Source organism: Primulina huaijiensis, chromosome 1 (genome assembly GCF_012295235.1).
Source record: "Primulina huaijiensis isolate GDHJ02 chromosome 1, ASM1229523v2, whole genome shotgun sequence".
Classification (NCBI taxonomy): Eukaryota; Viridiplantae; Streptophyta; class Magnoliopsida; order Lamiales; family Gesneriaceae; genus Primulina; species Primulina huaijiensis.
In genome coordinates this window covers 6,583,683-6,605,411 of record NC_133306.1, presented here as the reverse complement: position 1 = coordinate 6,605,411, position 21,729 = coordinate 6,583,683, and the positions used below count along the sequence as shown (strand labels likewise).

Below are 21,729 nucleotides of genomic sequence, written 5' to 3'. Positions count from 1 at the left end.
ACATTAGACTTATAGACAACTCTATTCATTATTGCTTGTCATTTGGTACCGAGAACATCTTGTAGTTGGTGGTCTTGTCTTCCACTAGCTAGTGATAAATTTATTTCATTAATTTGTGGATCTACCTTTTTGTGGTGGTTTGTCATATGTCATCTTTAACTTTATCAGGAAATCTTTTAATTTTTTGTAGTCCACCAGGAAAACGTGAATTGTGTGGTCCTTCACCGCTTCAACTTGACTCTGCCATGCTTTCGATCAGATATTGGCCGAAAACCTTTCTCGAATTTTGGTTCCTTCTGGTTTAGGAATTCCCGACATATTTTTCTAACAATCTTCCAGTGTGAGCCATATTGTAAAATTTTCGACGAGTTTCTTTATTTCCCGACCTCTTACTATTCTATTGTTCCATAGAATATTTATTTTCTTTTAAAAAAAATTTCCTACAAATTATGTAGTTTTTCCTGTCATTATATTTGACATGAAATATCTGTTAACTAAATTTTTATATAACTTAAACAGAAACTCGATTTTGCCCATCTCTGTGAGACAAACCAATATCCTCATGCTTTTCTGATAGAGATGTCATCTTCATTAAGTGAAGACACACGGGGTGTTTCATTTATTGGAAGATCCTTGATGATGTTTATTTTTTAAAAAAAAATTAGATCTACTTGTGAATAAGTTTAATAATATAATATTTTTAAATTCGAAGATATACTCCCTCTAATTACTAGTGACGATCATATCGTTCACCCCTTACATTTCTTTTTAGATAAGAATGAGATACAAGATCAATAATCGGCTAAATTTTGGAGATGAAGATTTGACTTGGAAAATTATTATTTCTTTGTATAGTGCTGACATTTATTTTGAATAAGTTGAACAGATATTTTGATTTTTGTCATTGGGTTGTAAGACAGCGAATTCGTTGAATAAAGCTTATTTTAGATTTACAATATTTTTTAAGGCTTAGTGTTTTTTATTAATTTAATTATTTAAATCCAAGAACATTGTTAATGTTCATGCCATGCATCTCGAGGCTTGACAATAACAATATCAAAATATAATTTTGATATAAAGTTTTCCATCTTAATAATCTTGTTTTCTCGGGTTTAAATTCGATTCTATTTTCCAAGAAAGTTTTTACATGTGCATTATCAACTTTCAAAACAAATATTTAGCAAGTAAAAATAGTGATAGTTTGTCAAAAGCCCTTTTTGCTACATAATATTCCTTTTCGATGATGTGTCATCTTATGACTTTTGCATTTGAGAATAATCAACTGCAATATCTGCATAGTTATTCTCATTCTAGTGTGAGCTTTGTAAGAACTGTTGTCCATCAGTAATAATTGACATCTTTGTAAAATACCAGAACATTTTCGTCTTGAGAAATATCAATTTTTGGAAGATTTTTTCAAATATCTTTTAGTTGGCTAATTCTTTTAGTGAGTCCTTCTGTTCATATGAATCTTGAATCTTTATTTAATAATGGATTAAGAACTTTATTTTGTTTTGATAAGTTCTTAATGAACATTATCGCAAAGTTAATAACTCGTAACAAACTTTGAAGTTGTTTCTTTTATTTTAGTTCATCTGAAAGATTCTGCACCTCTTACACTATGCGTTTACGCAGAATTATTCTCAAATTATCAGTTTCTATTCCGACGAATTCAATTTTACTTGTAGTGAAAGCTGTCTTCTTTTCAGATATGATGAGTCTTTCTTTTTCACAAATTTTAGAGAAGATCTCTAAATATTTAATATGTCCGAATATATTTTCAGATGCTACTAAAACATCATCAATATAAACAAATATAAAATTAAAATAATCTTTAAATAGATTATTCATCTTTCTTTGAAATATTTGTGATACTTTAGTCAATCTCATTGGTAATACTTCTCAAATATAATGACTTTGTGGTGTAATGAAAGTTAAGAATTTCTTATTTTCTTCATTCATCCTAATCTGGTAAAATCCAAACTTACAATCAAATTTAGATAATATTTTTGTGTTGCATATACAACTAATTAAATAATCTCTACTAAGCATAAAATATTCATCAAACTCCAAAATTTATTAATTTCTTGATAATTAATTACTAACTTGGGTTTGTTCCTTTTAATTTCATTATGATTTCTCACAAGAAAACTTGGACTGTTGTATGGTGATATTTCTGCTTTGATTAAACGAAGTTTAAATGTTCCTTGATAATAATTTGTATCTAACGAACTCATATTTCTTTACTTCCTTAATTTTAATATTGGCTTGGAGTTGGTTCTTTTCTCACCACTCCAAAGGATCTAGTTTTCTTTTATCATTCTCATGACATCTTCTAAGGATATTTTTTATTCAAGCACTACATCATTTTGGTGTAAAGCTATCTCGAGGAATTCTATTTCTTCTGTTTGGAGGTTTTATCTTCTCTTAATTGGAGAATTTTTTCTCAAAAACTTCTAGTCTTCATTTTCGGGTGTAGATGTTGGCCTTCATCATCACTCTTGGCGCAAAACTTGTTAGAAACTTTTCTATAAAATGCTTCTCTCAGTCTTTTGATTATGACTTTGTGATAACATAGTGTTGTGAATACTTATCTTCTAGCTTCATTTTCTTGTGTATAGATTTAAACATTTGTAGAAATTGTTCCCTAACAATATATCTTCTCGCGTATCATGAAAGTAAATCGGTGTTGTTTTCCACCTTGTACCAATGTGTTTTTCATGCACCTCAAATTGTTCCCTAACAATATAACTTCTCGCGTATCATGAAAGTAAATCGGTGTTGTTTTCCACCTTGTACCAAGGTGTTTTTCATGCACCTCTGATTAGTATTTCTGCATTTTCAACCCATTTGCATACGATTAAAATTTGTTTCGAGAAATCTCATTCAGCTATTTGAGGTATTTTTTCTACAATTCTTTGGGAAAGACTCCCCGTTTTGTTGTATAGATTACATTCCCTAATCAATAAACAACAAAATATTCAACTGTATATTGTTCATATAACATTCATAGTAGAATGTATATCGAGAATGAACTCGTGGCCATTGAATTTTCCACATTCAATCTCATGCCATGAATTTTATTCCATTTTTGAGTTGTTTCCAAAGTTTATATTCCTCAAGAAACTCTAATACAAAAATCAATTGATCGTGTTTTTTTTCTTGGAATTCTTTATATGAACTTAAAATTCATCTATGTTTATCATTCCTTAATAGGTTCCTATCATATGTTGTTCCATACAGTATATATTATTACAATGAGATTGATTTATTTGTCTTGTGATATCAAATACTATTTCTACTTCCCTCCATCCTTCTAGACATCTTAGCTTTCCTATTGTTGAAAAGTTTTTTGTTATCGGTGGACATCCTTGACATGTGTTTTTTTCCCACCTGTGACTTGTGATCATATCTCATTGAAAAGATAGTCTCTTTGGTTTCAGTCTAATACTTTGATTCATTTGTAGAATTGGTTTGTCCAAAATCTGGATACCTATTTCTTGTATTAAAAGAAACCCTTCAGGATAAATTGTCTGACATTTCCAAATATTTTTGCAATTTTTATAAACTCATTTCTAATTATAAAAAAAAATATGAATGATATATTAGATAAAGCGTATGAAATTTTGATAGATAATAGAACATGGTCTATTACCTTCTTTCATCATCATTTTTTTCTTGAAGTTTTGATGCAACATCAAGGATCAGCTGAAATCTTAATATGCTAATTGTAGGCTATACTTGGATAAATTAATCCTACAATTTTTCTTGCAAATATATTTTCTGAGATAATTCCCAATATCAAATTTTGAAGATTAAACATTCTTTTATCGCATATAGAAATAAATAGGTGAATCTATCTCTTATTTAACAATAAATTTTTTCATGATCTGAACTGCTCCAATATGAATCCATGACATGGTTCGTGAGGCTTTGGCTTGTTTTCGTAAATCTTCTTTTATTTTTCTTCAAAAGAAATTAATTGCATCTCCAAATGATTTTCCATCAGTTCTATGGAATTTTCATTTATCTTCCGGGAGCTTTTTAAACCTTATGATGCTTTTTGTTTCATAGACCAAGGTTTCCTAAGAACTTTTCTTAATGTTCGGCAAAGAATAATTGATATCTATATAGGCTTGGGTTTTCTCTCTTAATCTTTTGGATCATGTTATGAGATATGATTGTCTGCTAAAAAACTAAACAAATTTTCGTTTGTTTCGTGTCGAAACAATTCGTCTCATATTTTGATTTTGTTTCATCACATTATTCTTGACTCAAAACTTTTTCTTCTTCTTCATATATACTTTTGCCTAAAAGAATATCCCCAAACTCGTATAATTGAAATTAATTTAGGTAATAAACTGTTTCTTCAATAGCTGGAGCTGGTTCGAAGCACCTTATTCTTTTTTATATATCATTTTCTGGACAGTTGGTCGAAATGTGACATCTTAATCCATATCACTACAAAAAAAAGACCTACGACAACGATTTTTTCCCGTTGTCGTATGTCATGAAAAATTGTTGTTAAAGTCCATGTAGTTAAATGGTTCGCTCAAAGACAACTGTTTTTCACCGTTGTTGTAGATACAATTTGCGACGATTTTCAAAAACCGTCGCAAATAAAATTAAAAACGGATTTATACAAAACCGTCGCTAATTATAGCGACGGTTTGCCATAAAGTTCGTCGCTAATTTTAGCGACGGTTTTTTCATGATTTCCGTCGCTAATATTTTCAGTAAAATTTAACAAATTTAAAAAAACTTAAAATTTGACTATGCTAATAATATTCATGAACTTAACTAACACTAAAAACTTACCAAAAATCAAAGCGAAGAAATTTATCCTAAATCGAAACTAAAATCGTGTAAGAGAGAAAAATTTTATGTGTTATGAAGTGATAAAATCGTGTAAGAGAAAAATTTTAAGTGTTGTGGAGGAAAATGGACCGAAAGTGCGGATATTTATAGACAATTTGTGACGGTTTTTGCTTAGCGACGGTAATTGCAAAACCGTCGCATATTTTAAATTTGCAACAGTTTTGTTTACAGGCGTCGCTAAATTTAGCGACGGTTATGCTAAAACCGTCGTTAATTTAAAACATGCGACGGTTTTGCTTAATATCATCGCTAATTTGTTCAAAAAACACGCTAATCGACAACGATTTTGATGTAAAATCGTTGTCTTTAACCCTAAAAAACGCTCAAAGACAACGGTTTTATAGAACCGTTGTCATTGACCCTAAAAAACAATGTCTTTTACCCCCAACAGACAACGGTTTTTATAAAATCGTTGTCTTTTTCTTAAAAAACTCACATACAACAACGGTTTTCACTAAAACCATTGTTAAAAAGCATACGACAACGATTTTAGTAAAAACCGTTGTCGTATGTGCGTTGTTGATTTGGTTTTTTCTTGTAGTGTATGTACAGCAATTACAATATTTAAAATTTTCATTAGCTCTGGTGTAATCTTTCTGAAAGTTTTTCTGGCTGGAGTCTGTGTCGTGCTACGAGATTAGTTTGATACTTGAGACGACATCCTATTTCTTGATGGTCTACTTCTTTGTTCAGATTTTTTAGATCTGGTTTTTTTTTCTAGATCATATTGTTCTTGGTTTTCAAGAACCACTTTCACTTTTTCCACTTCTAACATAAACATGAGATTTAAAGCTCTTAATTTTCTGCCTTTGATGTCTACTTCTATTAATTATTGAAAGATCATTTTCTTTATAACATATGTGAGTATGTTTGTTAATATCCCTTAATCTTTTATAGTTCTTTTGTAATGCTGACAACTTATACCATTCTGCCAATTTTCCTTTAAGAAATGAAGCTTTTCTTGCCAAATTATATTGATTACAAGGAATGTATTCCTTTATTAGCATTTCTCTTCAGGAACTTGTCATTTTTGTAGAAAAAATTGCATTTTTGTGTATTTTTTGAGTCCTAAATTTCATCTATCTTTAATGAATAACATAATATATTCATCCACTAAATAGATGACGTGTAATTCAAGACTATACAGAGCTTGAATATTTTTTTTTCTTATTTTTATCTTGATCGTTGACTCTTCTGGCTATCTCGCTAATAGATTCTCCTGATTATTGACTCTTCCAGCTATCTCGACAGGTAACCTTCCTCCTGAGATCTTTTTTTACTAGAATTGGGTTGTTCTAGGTTTTGGATTCTTGTTTATATATCTTTTAATATTTCAAGAATTTTTTCCTTTTTCTAAGGTTTCTTCAATTTTACGTAGTACATAGTATATCTGATTTCCATAATTTTTACCGTATTTTGGATTTCTCTAAGAGATCCTGAGAGTTTATAGGAACCTGAGACTTTTTTTTAAAATTTATTACATTTAATTATAATTTAACCTTAGTAATCTTATTCATTCCTACTTGCTTCTAGTACTTAACCAGCTTGGTTAGATCTTTTTATTTTAAATGTTCGAAAATATTTGAATAAAACATGAAAATAATAAATCTCGAATATATGTTCAGATCCATAATTTTTTAGAAATATCTCCTCCTCATCAAGATAAATAAATAATAATAAATTTATATGTATGAAATTTTAAAAAAAGAAAAAAATGTAGGCTCTGATACCATTTTAAAGGTCATTGATAAGTATTTTCTTTTAATAATAAAACCAAAGGTATTTTGAATATTTTTTGAAAATGTTTATGCTTCTAATGACCAAATTGGGTAAATTTTTGAAACACAGAAGATTAATTTGGGAAAGTCTAAAGAAAAAAAAAATTGAATTTGGATTTTATCAAACATTAAGACCAAATTGAGTTTAATGCCACCTAAACTTCAATGGATCTTTATTGCTCGCCCACATTGATTGATAAAGTTAGTAATTTGAAAAAAAAATGGTCCGACAACTAGATTATATAAATTTAATAAATATTTTTTATTCCTAAACACGTGTATGAGTAATATCTATATAATTAATTTAAATATTTATTGATTTGTGGTTGAATTAAACATTTATGTAGTTATTTAATATATTTGTTATTTACAAGGAAATTATTTAGTGCAACATGACGGGTCTTTTTATTTTTTGTCTATCATGTCAAACACAAGTATGGCTCCGACAAATATGCATATGGTCAGATGGATGCCAACAAAACCCACAGTTTCTTTTAGATGATATATTATTGATGTATCGAGCTTTTCACTTTCCCATCCAATATTAAAATTTTGTATCATTAATATTTTTAGCAAATTTTAAAATCACATAATATTGATATGAGAAAATTGCAATTTTCGCCACGTATTGTTTTTTTTTTTTTTTTTTTTTTTTTTTTTTTTTTTTTTTTTTTTTTTTTTTTTTTTTTTTTTTTTTTTTTTTTTTTTTTTTTTTTTTTTTTTTTTTTTTTTTTTTTTTTTTTTTTTTTTTTTTTTTTTTTTTTTTTTTTTTTTTTTTTTTTTTTTTTTTTTTTTTTTTTTTTTTTTTTTTTTTTTTTTTTTTTTTTTTTTTTTTTTTTTTTTTTTTTTTTTTTTTTTTTTTTTTTTTTTTTTTTTTTTTTTTTTTTTTTTTTTTTTTTTTTTTTTTTTTTTTTTTTTTTTTTTTTTTTTTTTTTTTTTTTTTTTTTTTTTCATCTTTTATATTATCAAAATGGAGGATCAATCATGTATCTTATAATTTTTAATAATTTTAGTCATTTATTATGAGAAAGGCTGATGTGACGTTAGTTACATAAAAAAGGTAAAAACTTGTGTGAGACGGTCTAACGGGTCGTATTTTGTGAGACGAGTCTCTTATTTTGGGTCATCCATGAAAAAGTATTACTTTTTATGCTAAGAATATTACTTTTTATTGTGAATATCGGTAGGGTTGACTCGTCTCACGGATAAAGATTCGTGAGACCGTCTCACAAGAGACCTACTCCATGAAAAAATGGTTAAATATAAATTTTGCTATTAATTCCGTTTGAAACATAAGCCTGGATATATATCATGTTATAAAAGATGTAAACGCAAAAATTTAAGATGGTCTAACAAATTACACTCGATCAGAGGGAGCCAAGTAGGACGACAAGATCAGCCGGCGCCGCTTCATTCGGCAGAATAAACGTCACTTTCTTCTTCTCCTTCTCTCTGATATCTTTCGCTTCTGCTCTTCGAACTCAACTTACAAAATTCTTTAGCTTCCTCTCCATCTCCAGATAATTCCTCGACCTTATCCAATATTCCCGAAGAAAAACTGATTCTCGGCATGTAAAAGACATTGTTGAAATCCGGAGAAGTATGGTACAAGACCCTTTTTCTCGGTTGCATTATCATCCCATCATTTTCAACTCTTTGAACATTTTGGCATCGGTTACGATCCATTATTGGAGAATTGATGAAATTTCTCCCAAGGTTGTAATTCTTTCGCCATTGATGATGGCCGGTCTGTGATGATCACTTGGAGTTAGGTTTGCTGTTTGTTTATCAATAGTGGCTCTATTGATGGATTCGTTCTTGTCTTTTCCTTTGGTTTGTGATCGGATTTACCTAGACTTGTGCTCATAATTTGGATCGGTTTAGTATGAACATTTGAACTTCAATCATTAAGTATTCATTCACCTGATATTCTCTAAAGATGGTAGATATCAAAGTTTCCATTTTTCAATTATCTCATTTTCCTATTTCATTGTAATTTAGTATTCATTCACCTGATTTAGTATCGGTCCTTATTTCATTGTAATTTTAGTCATATAGTATAATAATTTTTAGTTTTTGTTAGGTTAAGCGTGCTCGTATAATAGTAGTAGAGATGATCAGTGATATATTGAGAAGTTCTTGTGAGTCAAGCTGCTGAAGTTGCGCTGCTTGATTTGGTTGGCTAGGTGATCCGTAAAAGAGTGACACCAGATCTTAAAATGTAATACTGTCTCTGCTGGGGACAAGATTGACAGTAGGGGAATAGTAAAATTGATCTCTAAGAGATATGAGACGGCATCAGCAGATAGACATGGGCATCTCCAGAATCACGAGCCTAACAACATGACCAATTAGCACTCAAGTAGATGCACTCTTCGCTACCACAAATATAAGAGAATAAATTTGTGTCTTGACTAACAGCTGTATTTTTGGACAGTGATAAGCATTTGATCCTAACAGTTGGTATTTGAGCGAGTTCCATAAATATAAGTGAATAAAGTTACACATCGAGCAACAAATATAACTTTTGGCCTAATGGTAAGCGCTTCATCATAACAGTTCTAGTGTATTTTTTTTCAATTTTTCTCTTTTTTTTTTACCAAAATGTCTTCGATCAACTAAGTATAATTTTTAAAAAAATTCATGATAGAAGAAGTTTTATCTAGGGGAGGTTTAGTATGGTATATCAAAATGCTCGGAAAAAAGTGTAATGTACCTAACTTTTCGGTATTGAAGAAAAAAATATACTGATACCTGATCGATATTTCAATATGGTATAAATTTCATACCGTTCATACCAAAAGTTTCAGTATGATGTCGATATAATACCGTCTGTACCGATATTAATTACATTGTCAAATTTTTTTTTATAAACTCTTCTTCACAGTTTCATCTATTTGCATATTAATAATCACTTAAAAGAATTATATTTTTTAATAAAACTTTATTCAGTAATTCGGTATATTAAATAACCGAAATAAATTTCATACCAATACTCAAAATTTCGATAAACCATTAATATCTATATGTTCGATATTTGTCGGTATGATAAGAACGGCGTACCGAAATTTTCGATATTTTTCAAACCCCTAGTCGGATCAAAGTACAAATTCATTACGTTTGAGCACTTGTTCATATCTTACTGATGATAAAGATGGGACAGATGTTATCTACCATCGAATAGGTAATATAAGGGATTTATTTTGATTGAAATATGTACCTCAAAGACTAATAAAGTTAATCCACATACGTTAAGAAAACTAATTGAAGTTATAATCTCTTTTCACATTATGGTTTGACCTCATAATTTTGCCTATGAGGAAGGCTCATACCTAGATTGTGTTCATTATGAGATTCACTTCACTGATCAACTTTTAGTATGAAAACTTATAATATATAAGGCTATATATATATATTCTTATAAATATTAATTAATTAGCGTAAGCAACGATGTATATAGTCAACAGCTTGGCCAAGTTCGTTGCATATACAAGAAAAAATGTATGGAATCCCAAGACTTAAATCCAGAAATTTTTTGAGACGATCTTTATCTGTGAGACGGGTCAACCTTATCGATATCCACAATAAAAAGTAATACTCTTAGCATAAAAAGTAATATTTTTACATGGATGACCCAAATAAGAGATCCGTCTCACAAAATACGACCCGTGAGACCGTCTCACACAAGTTTTTGCCTTGTATATAATATTATCATCAATATGTAAAAACATGGAAGAAATTAATTTGATCTCAGTCATCCATTCTTTAAATGAGACTTGTATATATAGAAATCGGAGTTCATTTATAAATCATTAAACAAGTATTGTGGCACTCTCTCTACTAATTAATTCTTCAAATTACTTGTGCTTATGAAGTCGAAATATTTTAGTTGAAATTTTGTAAAATTTATATGCTTAGATTTCACGAAACTTTAAACAAAAATATAGAAAATATATTTATATTGTTGTTGGCTAATTGGCTGGTTATAAACACGCGATCCAATTTTTTAAATTTCTATTTGCACCTTAATATACAAGAAAATTTATGAAATATTCAATTATCAAGCAAAAAAGATTGGGGGTACTGTGTTGGGCCTAGGAAAACAGAGATTTGGGCCTTGAACACATTTCCAAAGCCCACATAGAAATTTGTAGAACTTGTTGCCACGAAATGAACAACCAGGCAACGAATAGGACTCCCATATTATTCGTGTTTGATATGCCCGCCATAATAAATTTTTTCAATATATATATATATATATTTTATAAAATATATATATATATATATTTTATAAAATATATATATATATATTTGAAATGACATAATGAATGTAATCTAAAAGTAAATTTTCTCATACAAAAAAATATATTTTATAATCTAAAAGTAAATTTTATTATATAAAAAAGTGAATTTTCAAATATTTTGATTTTGAACTCTCAAAATTAATTGTGCATTTTTTAATGATATGATAACTCGCAATAATTATTTTTCGATGATAGTCTGTAAATCACGTTAGTTATATAAATTATATTAAGTAAGTTCTTTGTGACAAAGTTGTATGAGAAGATGTTAGAAGAAATACTTGTCTATTCTATCAATTAAAACATATTAGGACTGATTATGGATTTATTGATTACCGAAATCCTTACGTCAACAATCAATTAGTGGAATCTATGTCTGTTTGTACATCTTATCTAAAATTGTCTTAAAATTGAAGCTATCATTTAAAATAATAAAATAAAATACATTTATAATTTACCTTAAACTTTGATTTTTGTGAAAATTATTTTAAAACAAGATAAATAATATTTAATGTTATTATTCTATTTTAAATAATATTTTCAAATATTTAACCTTTAATTTTAATTCATGTATATTATGAAAAATTATACCGACTAAAATTTTTAGTTGCTAATTTAAATGAGTAGGTCTTTTGTGAGATGGTCTTACGAATCTTTATCTTTGAGACAGGTCAACTCTACCGATATTCACAATAAAAAGTAATACATTTAGCATAAAAAATAATAATTTTCATAAATGACCCAAATAAAAGATACATCTCACAAAATACGATCAGTAAGTTTGTCTCACGCAATTTTTTTTTTTCAAATGTGTTGTTTTTCTATGAAGAGGTGATTTTATTTGCTAGCCATGTCTATGCGAAGCACTGGAAAATTACCCAGCACGTCACCAATTTCTATGCTCAAGCCATCGAGAATTGGTTCAAAAAAGCTATTTGGTAAACCTAAAAGACTAAAAGCGAACAACTCTGTTTCTCTCTCTAAAACTAAGCTATGAAGAAACAGTGCAGACGAGGCACCGTGCATCCAACGCCGCCGGCGGTTTCAGACCAGGTGCTCTCGTTTTTACCGGCGGTGATATTGACTTTGACCGCTGCTTTATCTCTTGACGAAAGAGAAGTTCTGGCGTACCTCATCTCTTGCTCCTCCGCTAACTTTTCCAAGAAAACCCCCTCTGCATCCGGAAGTTCCAAGGGTGCGGCCGCAGACCACCCTCCCCACTTCAATTGCTACTGTTTCCGGTGCTACACGAGTTACTGGGTGAAGTGGGATTCGTCGCCCAATCGTCAGCTAATACACGAGATAATCGATGCTTTTGAAGATAGCCTTCTGAGCGAGAAGAAAAAGGAGAAGAACAAGAAGGAGAGAAGGAAGGGTAAAAGCATCAAAAGAGACATTATTAATCTTGAATTACAGGAGTCCGAGAAGTCTGAGCCGAGTTTGACCAATCAAGATATTAACTTTCCATATTCGAACTCAGCTACCGAGAATGATACTGCCACCGGCGGCGAGGAAGATAAGAACGAGGAGGGAGTGGCGGAGAAAGGGTCAATCAGGAGGTTTATGAGTTTTCTTGGAGACAGGATTTGGGGAACTTGGGAATAATAAAAGATATGAATTAAAGGGACAAAAGGTTGATTTTGCTTATACATTGCAAGAAATTCTACATCCTTAAGCAATCATGATGTAAATTATGGGTTAGTTTTTATTATAAACAAATCCTCTGTTAAATCCTTTGCTTAATAGGTTTTAATATTAGTTTGTTTCTTATTCAGTTTCCTTTTCATCTGTTCTGGAATTTCCATTTGCAAATTGTACATTCCCGTATATAGCAACCCCAGTTTGAATTTGGAAGTATTGATAACTCCATTAGAAAGTGACTCATTTTCATTTCTTGCTTTTATCTTTCTGGTATGCCCAAACAAAGCCGTCATTTTTGTGCTCCTAGTTTTCTCCCCTCTATCTTTTCTACTGTCTCCTTCTCTCCCTTTTGTCCGCTTAGCCATTTTCTTGATTATTGCCGTGGAGGTTGACTTTCTCATATATTTGTGGATGAAAATCTGGTAAATTTTTCTTTTTTTTACAGGTATAATAGTTTCTAGGAAAGGCACGTAGGATTATGGGGAAGTTGTTGAAAAATCTGCAATCACAATATTTTTTTGGGTTCACTCCCTACCCACAAAATTGTGGTACTATGTCATACAAAATGTGTTACACTTTCACGTGGAAATGTGGTACACTTCATATGAAAATGTGGTACTAAAAAAATACTCAGGAGAAGAATGAAGGCCAATTCACCGATTATAATGGTTACTCATTTTGGTCATTAAGATTGTGATCAATGAACACAATAAGTTATTGTCTTGTGTCAGTCAGTCATATGTGAGAGTGATGTTTTTTTTTTTTGTTACTCTTGAAATTTTAATGAGATATGAAAAGCATTACTCCACTCGTGATTGATGTATTTTATAAATTTCAATAAAATGTAAGAGATCACATCATTTAAAATTATTGGTGTTGAGATATGAACAACATTAGTCCACTCGTGATAGTTGTATTTTATCTGTGATCTAACAAAGATTGTCATCGATGAAATGTAGTATAACTTTCAAAAATTTTCCAATCTTATGTAAATCATAGATAGGATGACAAGAGCACGGGTCTGAGATGAGTTTGGTCAATTAAAGAACCGGCCGGACTCCACCCAGACATGATCCGCCCTGAACCAAAACCCGACGAGGGTTGGACTTGCAAACTCGTTAAACATTATACACATCTTTAATACTAATACTTATAAATGCACAATAAAAAGTCCAAAAATTAATATATTCTTTAAAATTAATTCAACCATAACATTAAATAAATAATTAACAAGAGACGAAACTATTGTGAATTAAGGTTAAGGATTAGGGTAATCATTATAAATAAATATAATATAAACTATAAATATATCATTAGTAATATATATAATGGGAAGGACAACAAAACCCTTTATTTGTCCCAGACTTGCTTCTAGACCCGTCACACTAGTCGTATGAACCGGGTCTAGCACTACCCTGAATGATGCGGGTTTAATGTAGAATCCGATCCATTGTCATCCCTAGCTTCAGATGTAGTTTTCGGTTTTCACCAATGCTTTAAAAAGTGCGAAGCACGTTGAAGGGTGTGCTCGAAACTTCAAACTTTTTAAGATTAAGCGATATTAATACTAAAAAAAATATTTTAATTTAATCTGTAAATTTAATTATCTCAACCAAATAAATGAAATAACTAATACATAAATAAAATAAATTTAAGTGTAATGCATTAATTTTCTATTAGATTCTAATTCAATCTATTCTATCATTCATTTTATCTCTTGTATCATCAAATACAAATTCAATATAATTGGACTGTAAAACATTATATCATTTATATCCCTTAACTTGTAGGTTATAAAATGTCAATATCTGCCACATATTTATCACCATTTTACTTAATTATCTAAGATTGTGTATTGCTAGTATTACTTATTAATAAATTTTCAGAGGCAAAAACTTGTGTGAGACGGTCTCACGGGTCGTATTTTGTGAGACGGATCTCTTATTTGGTCATCAATGAAAAAATATTACTTTTTATTCTAGAAGTATTACTTTTTATTATGAATATCGATAGGGTTGACCTGTCTCACAGATAAAGATTTATGAGACCGTCTCACAAGAGACCTACTCATTTTCAAATTCGTGTTTATTTAATTCCTTTCTTCTTTGTTCGTAAATCTTGCTTTTAAAAAAGTCGTAATTAAAAGTTATTAAGTATGATTGTACATCGCTTAAAAAAACAATTATACATTCTAGTAGCATCATTTACTAATAAAATTATTAATTTGTATTTCCTCTTTTTCATTATAATCAATTTTCTTCTTTTAGAAAGGTCTTACTAATTACACTTAATATAGTTAACCTATGTTAGAGAGAAACAAATCGTTTTAAGCAAGTTTAAGTACAAAGACTTAATTAAGCTTTTTTTTAAAACGCTGTTTTCACAATGATCCATGCCTTTCCATGGAAGGAGGGTCTTTGAATGAAGTGTACCATTTGTTGACTTTGTATTATTATCGTCCGTAGTGGTGTTTATTGCTTGTTCATTGTTCTTATAAATAAATAATTTCATTTTTTTGTCATTGAAATTATTTATATTAATAATAATAAATGAATATGCCTAAAATATGGAATGCAAAAAAAAAAAAAAACAGAAATTAATAATATCACTTTCAAAACTAAATATTATTATTTTTATTTTATTCTATGTCATGTTTATGTTCAAATTTTTTTTCCATCAAATAATATTATATTGATATTTAATATGGTTTGATTAAATTGAAGAACATACTACGTATCATGATAAATTTAAATAATTAACGTAGGTATTTTTAAAGTAAAAATATTTAATCACAAGAGGTATACATACACAACTAAAATTAAAAACCTGTGTCAATTGTTTCAAAAAAGTTATCCAAATAAAAACATATCAAAGTTTACGATGTGCCTGGTATGTATTTCCATGATTGCACAATTTAAAGTTAATTAAATAAAATAAATATTTTGAATCAAAATTCAATTGTTCTTACTTTTTTGCCATTCTTGTTATTTTATATTAGAGTGTTACCAAATGAAAGTTTCTTCAACATTTATTTTACATATGAAAGAATGAAATTTATGTGAATCAATTTAATATCTGTGTATTTTTATATGAATTGAAATCATATACAAATTAAAAATTACGAAGACTTAATAGAATATATACTAGGTCGTGTGAGAGAGATGAGTACGTAACAAGCCGATTGTTTAAATTCAATTCAAAACTATTAAATTTTACTTTGAATATAAATGCTAGTGGATTAAGTCAAAATTTGAGTGATTACTTCGGATTATTACAACCTGCGTACTTGACGGGTTCTCTCCAGGAAATTCGATTACCTTTGTTGTCTTGTTTCTGATTAGTACTCCTATCATTTTCCTTTTTTTTTTTTTTTTGCTACAAACGTTGTTGGTTACATTCGAGTCTTGAATCCGATATATTATTTCAAATTTAAGATTTTAGTAACATATTAATAATAAAAAACTGACGATCAATAAGGGAGTAATGGGGAGAAAAGCTGAGCATGAAAGCTAATTTGGGGAGAGTTAGGCAACTTCCAAATGGAAATCATGGTTAAGCCTTAGGCCAATGTATAATCTAATGATAGAGTAGGTCTCCTATTAGACGGTCTCACGAATTTTTATCTGTGAGACAGGTTAACCCTACCGATATTCACAGTAAAAAGTAATACTATTAGCATAAAAAGTAATACTTTTTCATGGATGACTCAAATAAGAGATTCGTCTCACAAAATATGACTCGTGAGGCTGTCTCACATAAATTTTTGCTCTAATGATATTAGGCGTACAAATTAGTTAATTATACGCAACTAACTTCGCAAAAGCAATGTCAAAATATTAGTTGCAGTGGATTTAATTTAATTAAAACATTATTATTGTTGTTGTGGAGCTGTTGGGTGGCTACGCAATAATCTCGTCTCAAGTCAACGCATAAGGGTCCGATGCTAAGATTCAATTTTCCTAATATTGACTTGGTAACTATAGACTATGTATTAGTTCATAAAAGAACAGATGAAAACGCCAATAACTTCATTGTCCCCTAGTTTTGAATTTGATATTAATAATTATATCATTCGTGTCCATGTTAATGTTGATATGATTTCCAGATAAACTTGGAGACTGAATATGTTTCGATCAATATTGTCTAGAACAGGCACCAAATCAAATATTTTGGAACAGTGATGAAATTTTTAAAGACTTGGAATTCAAATATATAACACACCATATTAAACAAATCCGGCTTCAAAACTTCTTGAAGGGGTTGCCATTTTCAACAATTCAGGTTCCTTAAATTTTTCAATAATTCTGGGATGTCATAGCCAAGCATATCGTCAACAGTCTGAATCATTTTTGGCTTCAGTTTCTCGAATTCATCCATGTTATAACGAGCCAAGGCCTCCCTAAACTGGTCCACATCAGGAAAGTCCCCCTCAGGAAGATGAAATTCTCCTGGACCTGTGTCATTGATATTCCATTCAAACATTGAATTTGTGTTTTATTACCTTGTTTCAAAGGGTGACACTAAGATGTAGTGAAAAGCATACAAGTTTCATAAGAGACCCACATCTTTCTCTTCGACTGGAGAAGAGCAAGGTCATGTATTCGGCGGTTTACCTTTGCAAATAGGTTATCTAGATTAGCAATAAGCATCTTCTGAGTCTTTTCTTTGCCCATTAAAGCAGGCATTTCCTTCTTGAGCTGACTGATTATGTAGGCATGGATCTTAACTGCTCTAGCACGTTTGACAAATTCATTGATCTGGAAATGAACTTGAATTAGTTTCCAATTTCGAGAAAATGAATCATGCTGATAATTATATGTAGGCAGCAAATGTAACATTTTATGTTTATGTAAAGTTTGCTTTAGTCATTACCCGACGATCGCAAGCCCTTTTGGGGATGTCTATCAAATCTTGGAGGAGGTCATCCTGCTCTTTTTCAAATAGTTCCTTCCCCACTGATCCAACGGCAGCTTCATTCACAGGCTTTTGGTCAAATGACCTTGCATATCACAGGAAATACCATTGACATCAACCCATGATTAACCAAGTACAATATGTTTCAGACATAGATGAGGTAAAGATAACACAGGGAAAAATGGCAAAACTAATAATTAAGAATAAGAACGCACTCATGCTCATGAAGATTAGAGAAATTTACAAGGAAATTATTAGGAATTCTTTAAAAGAAGGGCAATGAAGTTTCAGTGTCAACAACCACATTTGGTGCAGACCGTCCGGTCTCATTCAAATGTAAACTCCAAGTGTAAGAGATGAGAATCCTACCCTATATAGACACGCACTACCTCTGGAGTGTTCAAAACTTTCCCAAGTGACCACATTAGTGCTCCATAAACTCTCATCAACTGTGACATGTGGGATGATAAGTCAGTATCCTTATTATACAAGAACTGTACCACGTGAATATCTACATAAATTGAGAACTCTGTTATACTAACCTGTTGAGTGTCAACTTGATCTGCTTTATTCAATACAACACGTATCTTGTCATCATGTCCATGTAACGATGAAATTACCCGCTTGAATTCATCGCTTATGTCGAGTTTATGAGGGTCAAACAAAAGAAGAATTAGATCGCATTTTGCTGCAAACCATGATACTACGCCTGTAAAATCGTAGCTCCTTTGGGTCCGTTGTTTTTCACCAGATAGAACCCCAGGAGTGTCGACAAGTGTGATGTGTTCAAGCAACTGCAGGTAAAAATTGCACTAAATTGTCAAAAGCTTAACGTTGCAACCTATAATGCACTAAATACCTCTAAAATCATAACTTACGGGGTGTGGCATTTGAGAACACTCGAATTTTGACAAAAAAGATCCACCAAAACTTGTCAAACCAGTAAACGGCATGTCAGCATGAACAACAACGCTATTACCAGGAATGTTTCGTTCATCTGGCCCAGACTAATAACATGAAAACATATAACCAATGAAAAACTTAAATACTCAAAAGCAAAACAAATCTCATCTAACTTCTAGTACCATGACAACAATGAATCTATCGGTGGTTGGCTCAGGTCCAATATGAGCACCTGAAAAGGAAAAAAGAAGAACGTGTCACAAGCTAGAGAATAACATCGACATGAACTATAGAGTTATTTAAATATTCTAAATGGTCAGAACCTAGCTAACCTGGATAGTTACACTGGAGCAAGTGTTTTATAAATGTGGTTTTTCCAGTTGAGTACTGGCCCAAAAGCATAACCATTGGTTTGGCATCAAAATCACTACTCGTCTGTATTAAAGAAAATATTTATAAGTAATTACATGCCCATGTAAATAAAAATTTATTTTCTTCTATACACAAGAATGCCATCTTAAATCCACCCACCAAGGCAGGAGATACCAAATCATTAAATCGATAAGTAGCTTCAAGTGGCTTCAACTTTTCATTGTATAACATCTTCAAACCATCGACAACCGAAGTAATGGCTTCAAATGAGGTGATGCTCTGGCAAAAATATTAAAAATAACGAGTCAGACACTCGGACAATAAAAATATACATAAAACTAAATCTAAACACCAGGCTGAATTATCTTAGAAATTTATATCAGTTGACAACACATTGTCATCAACATAATGGTGGCTTCCGTGTTTTCAATGTAATGGTTCACATTGACTAGTAGGAATCACTTAACATTATGTCAAGTGAAATTAGCATTGTCCTCTATTAAGCAGAAATGCACCTAATTGTTTTAATCAAAATTTTCAACTAACACTAAGTGAAACTAATGATAGTAGTACCTTGTTTCTAGACTGCTTGCTAAAAAAACTCTTAGCAGAAGTAGTCTGCGGATGAGTACTTCCTGCATTGTTTTGAATGTCAATCTCATCAAAAGCTTCATAAGAATCAAGTTTTATATCAGACAATAAAATATTTTACTTACCATTAATTTCAGAATGGCCATTTGATATTGGAACTCTACCCTTCTGGGTGAGAAATGCAAGGCTGAGACCTCAGTAGATCATAATATTGTATACGATAAACGATACAAAGATTGAAAACTACTTACTTCGGCAAAGGTATCCAAACCTTCCATAGATGGAGGACTCAGTGTTTCGAGATGATCTTCAAGAACAAAAGATTCAATTCGAGTTAAATAATTACTAACATGTAAAGCACAACTGAGATAATGGGATAAAGCACCTTGTTGCCAATATAAAAACTGTTTCTTAGGTCTCACTGTAAAATATGATTTTTTTTTCTAAGTGTAGTTTTGCATCAAACAAAACTATATTTATGCTATACAGAAGAAAAATACTTCAAAATCAAACTACAGAGAGTAAAAAACCCGTTCACTAAAATGCTAGCCTAAGTAGTTTGTGTGTAAAGGACGAGAAAAGGTATCGAATTTATTCACTTGCATGTGTTCTTCAGGAGATCTGAGGTCAGTTCATGTCCTTCTTGTGCCAGAGATAGGAGCTGAAATAGGAAGCAAAGGCAAAAAGAAGCAAAGAGAGAAGAAAGAGCAAACATGAATATAACAATCCCATATGCATCGAGCCTTCTAATTTTTAACCTTTTTAATGTAGAATAAGAACCTGCATTGCAGTGATGAACTCCTCCAATCCTAGAAATCCTTGTCATTTTGAATCAGCAATTGCCCAAACCTTTTACAGCAGGTACGAATCAAATTATAGGCGAATTTGAGAGGAAAAACTATGTATGAATAACTCATACTTGAGCTGAATCAATCAAAGAAAAATTATTCGCCCATAAACAACCATAACATCAGAAAGTATTTGTCCCAAGTTAAAAACAAACATCGAGTATATCATTGAGTTGAGCATGCTTTCCTGCTTCAATCCTCCAACAAGTAAATGATGACACAAAACCATCCAAAACTTGGAGTTCGAGTCATCTAAATATAATTTTACCAGTTTCTTAAATACCAATATCTACCAAAAATTAAATATGAGCAATAAAATGGGCCGCACACTCTCCTTGCATTTATCCAGTGGTAGTCTGGATCGCAACCTCTTCAATCAAAGCAAAACCATGAAATAAAAGATTTGCTTCGGGAAAAAAATGAAAAAATGAGTGTACATTCTGGTGTTAATACCTGCTTAAGTTCAGACTTTGATAAATTGGACATAGCGAAAAAGGCAATCGCGTCCTTCCCTGTCAAACGGCCATCGCCATCTAAAAGCATACAAGAATCGATCAATCGATGAGATACAGGGAAAACACTTCAAATGATTGTAAAAAAGTGTTAAAAAAAAACAGGTAACAAAAGAACCAGAATCGGCGATGTTGAACCAAGTTTGATGTGTTTTTTTCAAAAATAATTTAATTTTAAAAAAAATTTTCAAAAATAACGTAAAAAAAAAAAAACATTTTCAAAACTACAGTAATCCGCGTTTATGGAGCGCGGGCGCTGCTCAACGTGAGCAGCGTCCGCGCTTCGTAAGCACGGACACTGGTCCACGTAAACGACAGAATGTTTTAGCGACGGAATATATATAAACACCGTCGCTAATTAGTGACAGATTATTAAACCGTCGCTAAAATTGTATCTGCGACGATTATAAATCGTCGCTAATTTTAGCGACGGTTTAAAATCGTCGCTGTAATGGAATCAGCGACCGTTTATAAACCGTCGTTAATTAGCGACAGTTTTTGAACCGTCGCTAATCTTGAACTTGCAACGGACATACAATATACGCTGCAGAAAAAGAATTTGCGCGCTGCGAAAAGCCATTTTTGTTGGAGTGAAGATAGAGAAAAAAAACAGATAATAAGTTCATCAAAATATAAGTTTTTTCAGGAACCTCTACTATTCAACCTAGTTTTTTCAGTGATTCAGGGATGACTGACTTTGGTTTGTGTGGTCAGCAGGATTTTAAGTCTCCGTCTTGGTCGAACATACACAGTTTTACAAATTTGCTTAATGTTGGTCCCGCAGCATCTTGTACATGACATTCGACCACAGAATGATGTTGAAGAAAATGAACAACATTCAATTGAGATATTCCAGTCTTGATTAATTTCTTGTTTGTTTTTTCTCTGTCTTCACTACAACAAAAATGGCTTTTCGCAGCGTATATTGCACGATGTAAAGTTGCAAGCCGTTGAAAGTTCAAGATTATCCGCGACGTACATGTGCACGCTG

At 31.1% G+C, this 21,729-nt stretch overlaps 2 protein-coding genes across 3 annotated transcripts; one reads left to right on the top strand and one right to left on the bottom strand.

The window, feature by feature from the left end:
- Positions 1-11,859: 11,859 nt before the first annotated feature.
- Positions 11,860-12,731, top strand: LOC140988074 (uncharacterized). The gene has a single exon (XM_073457006.1). It carries the CDS (start codon positions 11,951-11,953, stop codon positions 12,560-12,562), a length of 612 nt encoding a protein of 203 aa, XP_073313107.1. The 5' UTR covers positions 11,860-11,950; the 3' UTR covers positions 12,563-12,731.
- A 3,953-nt stretch (positions 12,732-16,684) lies between these two features.
- On the bottom strand, positions 16,685-20,886 carry LOC140980499 (EH domain-containing protein 1-like). 2 transcript variants are annotated; one of them, XM_073446354.1, is made up of 16 exons: positions 20,857-20,886; positions 20,680-20,759; positions 20,159-20,227; positions 19,978-20,039; positions 19,630-19,685; positions 19,504-19,546; positions 19,361-19,422; positions 18,947-19,066; positions 18,748-18,850; positions 18,598-18,647; positions 18,391-18,519; positions 18,055-18,306; positions 17,882-17,961; positions 17,471-17,597; positions 17,212-17,355; positions 16,685-17,052 (listed from the first exon to the last, which is right to left on the bottom strand). In XM_073446354.1, exons 5-16 carry the CDS (start codon positions 19,654-19,656, stop codon positions 16,954-16,956), a joined length of 1,236 nt encoding a protein of 411 aa, XP_073302455.1. In that variant the 5' UTR covers positions 19,657-19,685; positions 19,978-20,039; positions 20,159-20,227; positions 20,680-20,759; positions 20,857-20,886; the 3' UTR covers positions 16,685-16,953. The 2 variants fall into 2 exon arrangements, with proteins under 2 accessions (XP_073302455.1, XP_073302445.1); XM_073446344.1 differs by having other exon boundaries at positions 19,982-20,039.
- Positions 20,887-21,729: the final 843 nt, after the last annotated feature.

Bases quoted from the DNA above. Each gene is read 5' to 3' on its own strand.
- LOC140980499 (XM_073446344.1), bottom strand. The intron at 18,648-18,747 runs GTTAGCTAGGTT...TTTCCTTTTCAG, and splicing joins GCTCCAGTGTAACTATCCAG to GTGCTCATATTGGACCTGAG. The intron at 17,962-18,054 runs GTTAGTATAACA...CACATGTCACAG, and splicing joins ATCAAGTTGACACTCAACAG to TTGATGAGAGTTTATGGAGC.
- LOC140988074 (XM_073457006.1), top strand. From the start codon at position 11,951: ATGAAGAAACAGTGCAGACGAGGCACCGTGCATCCAACGCCGCCGGCG.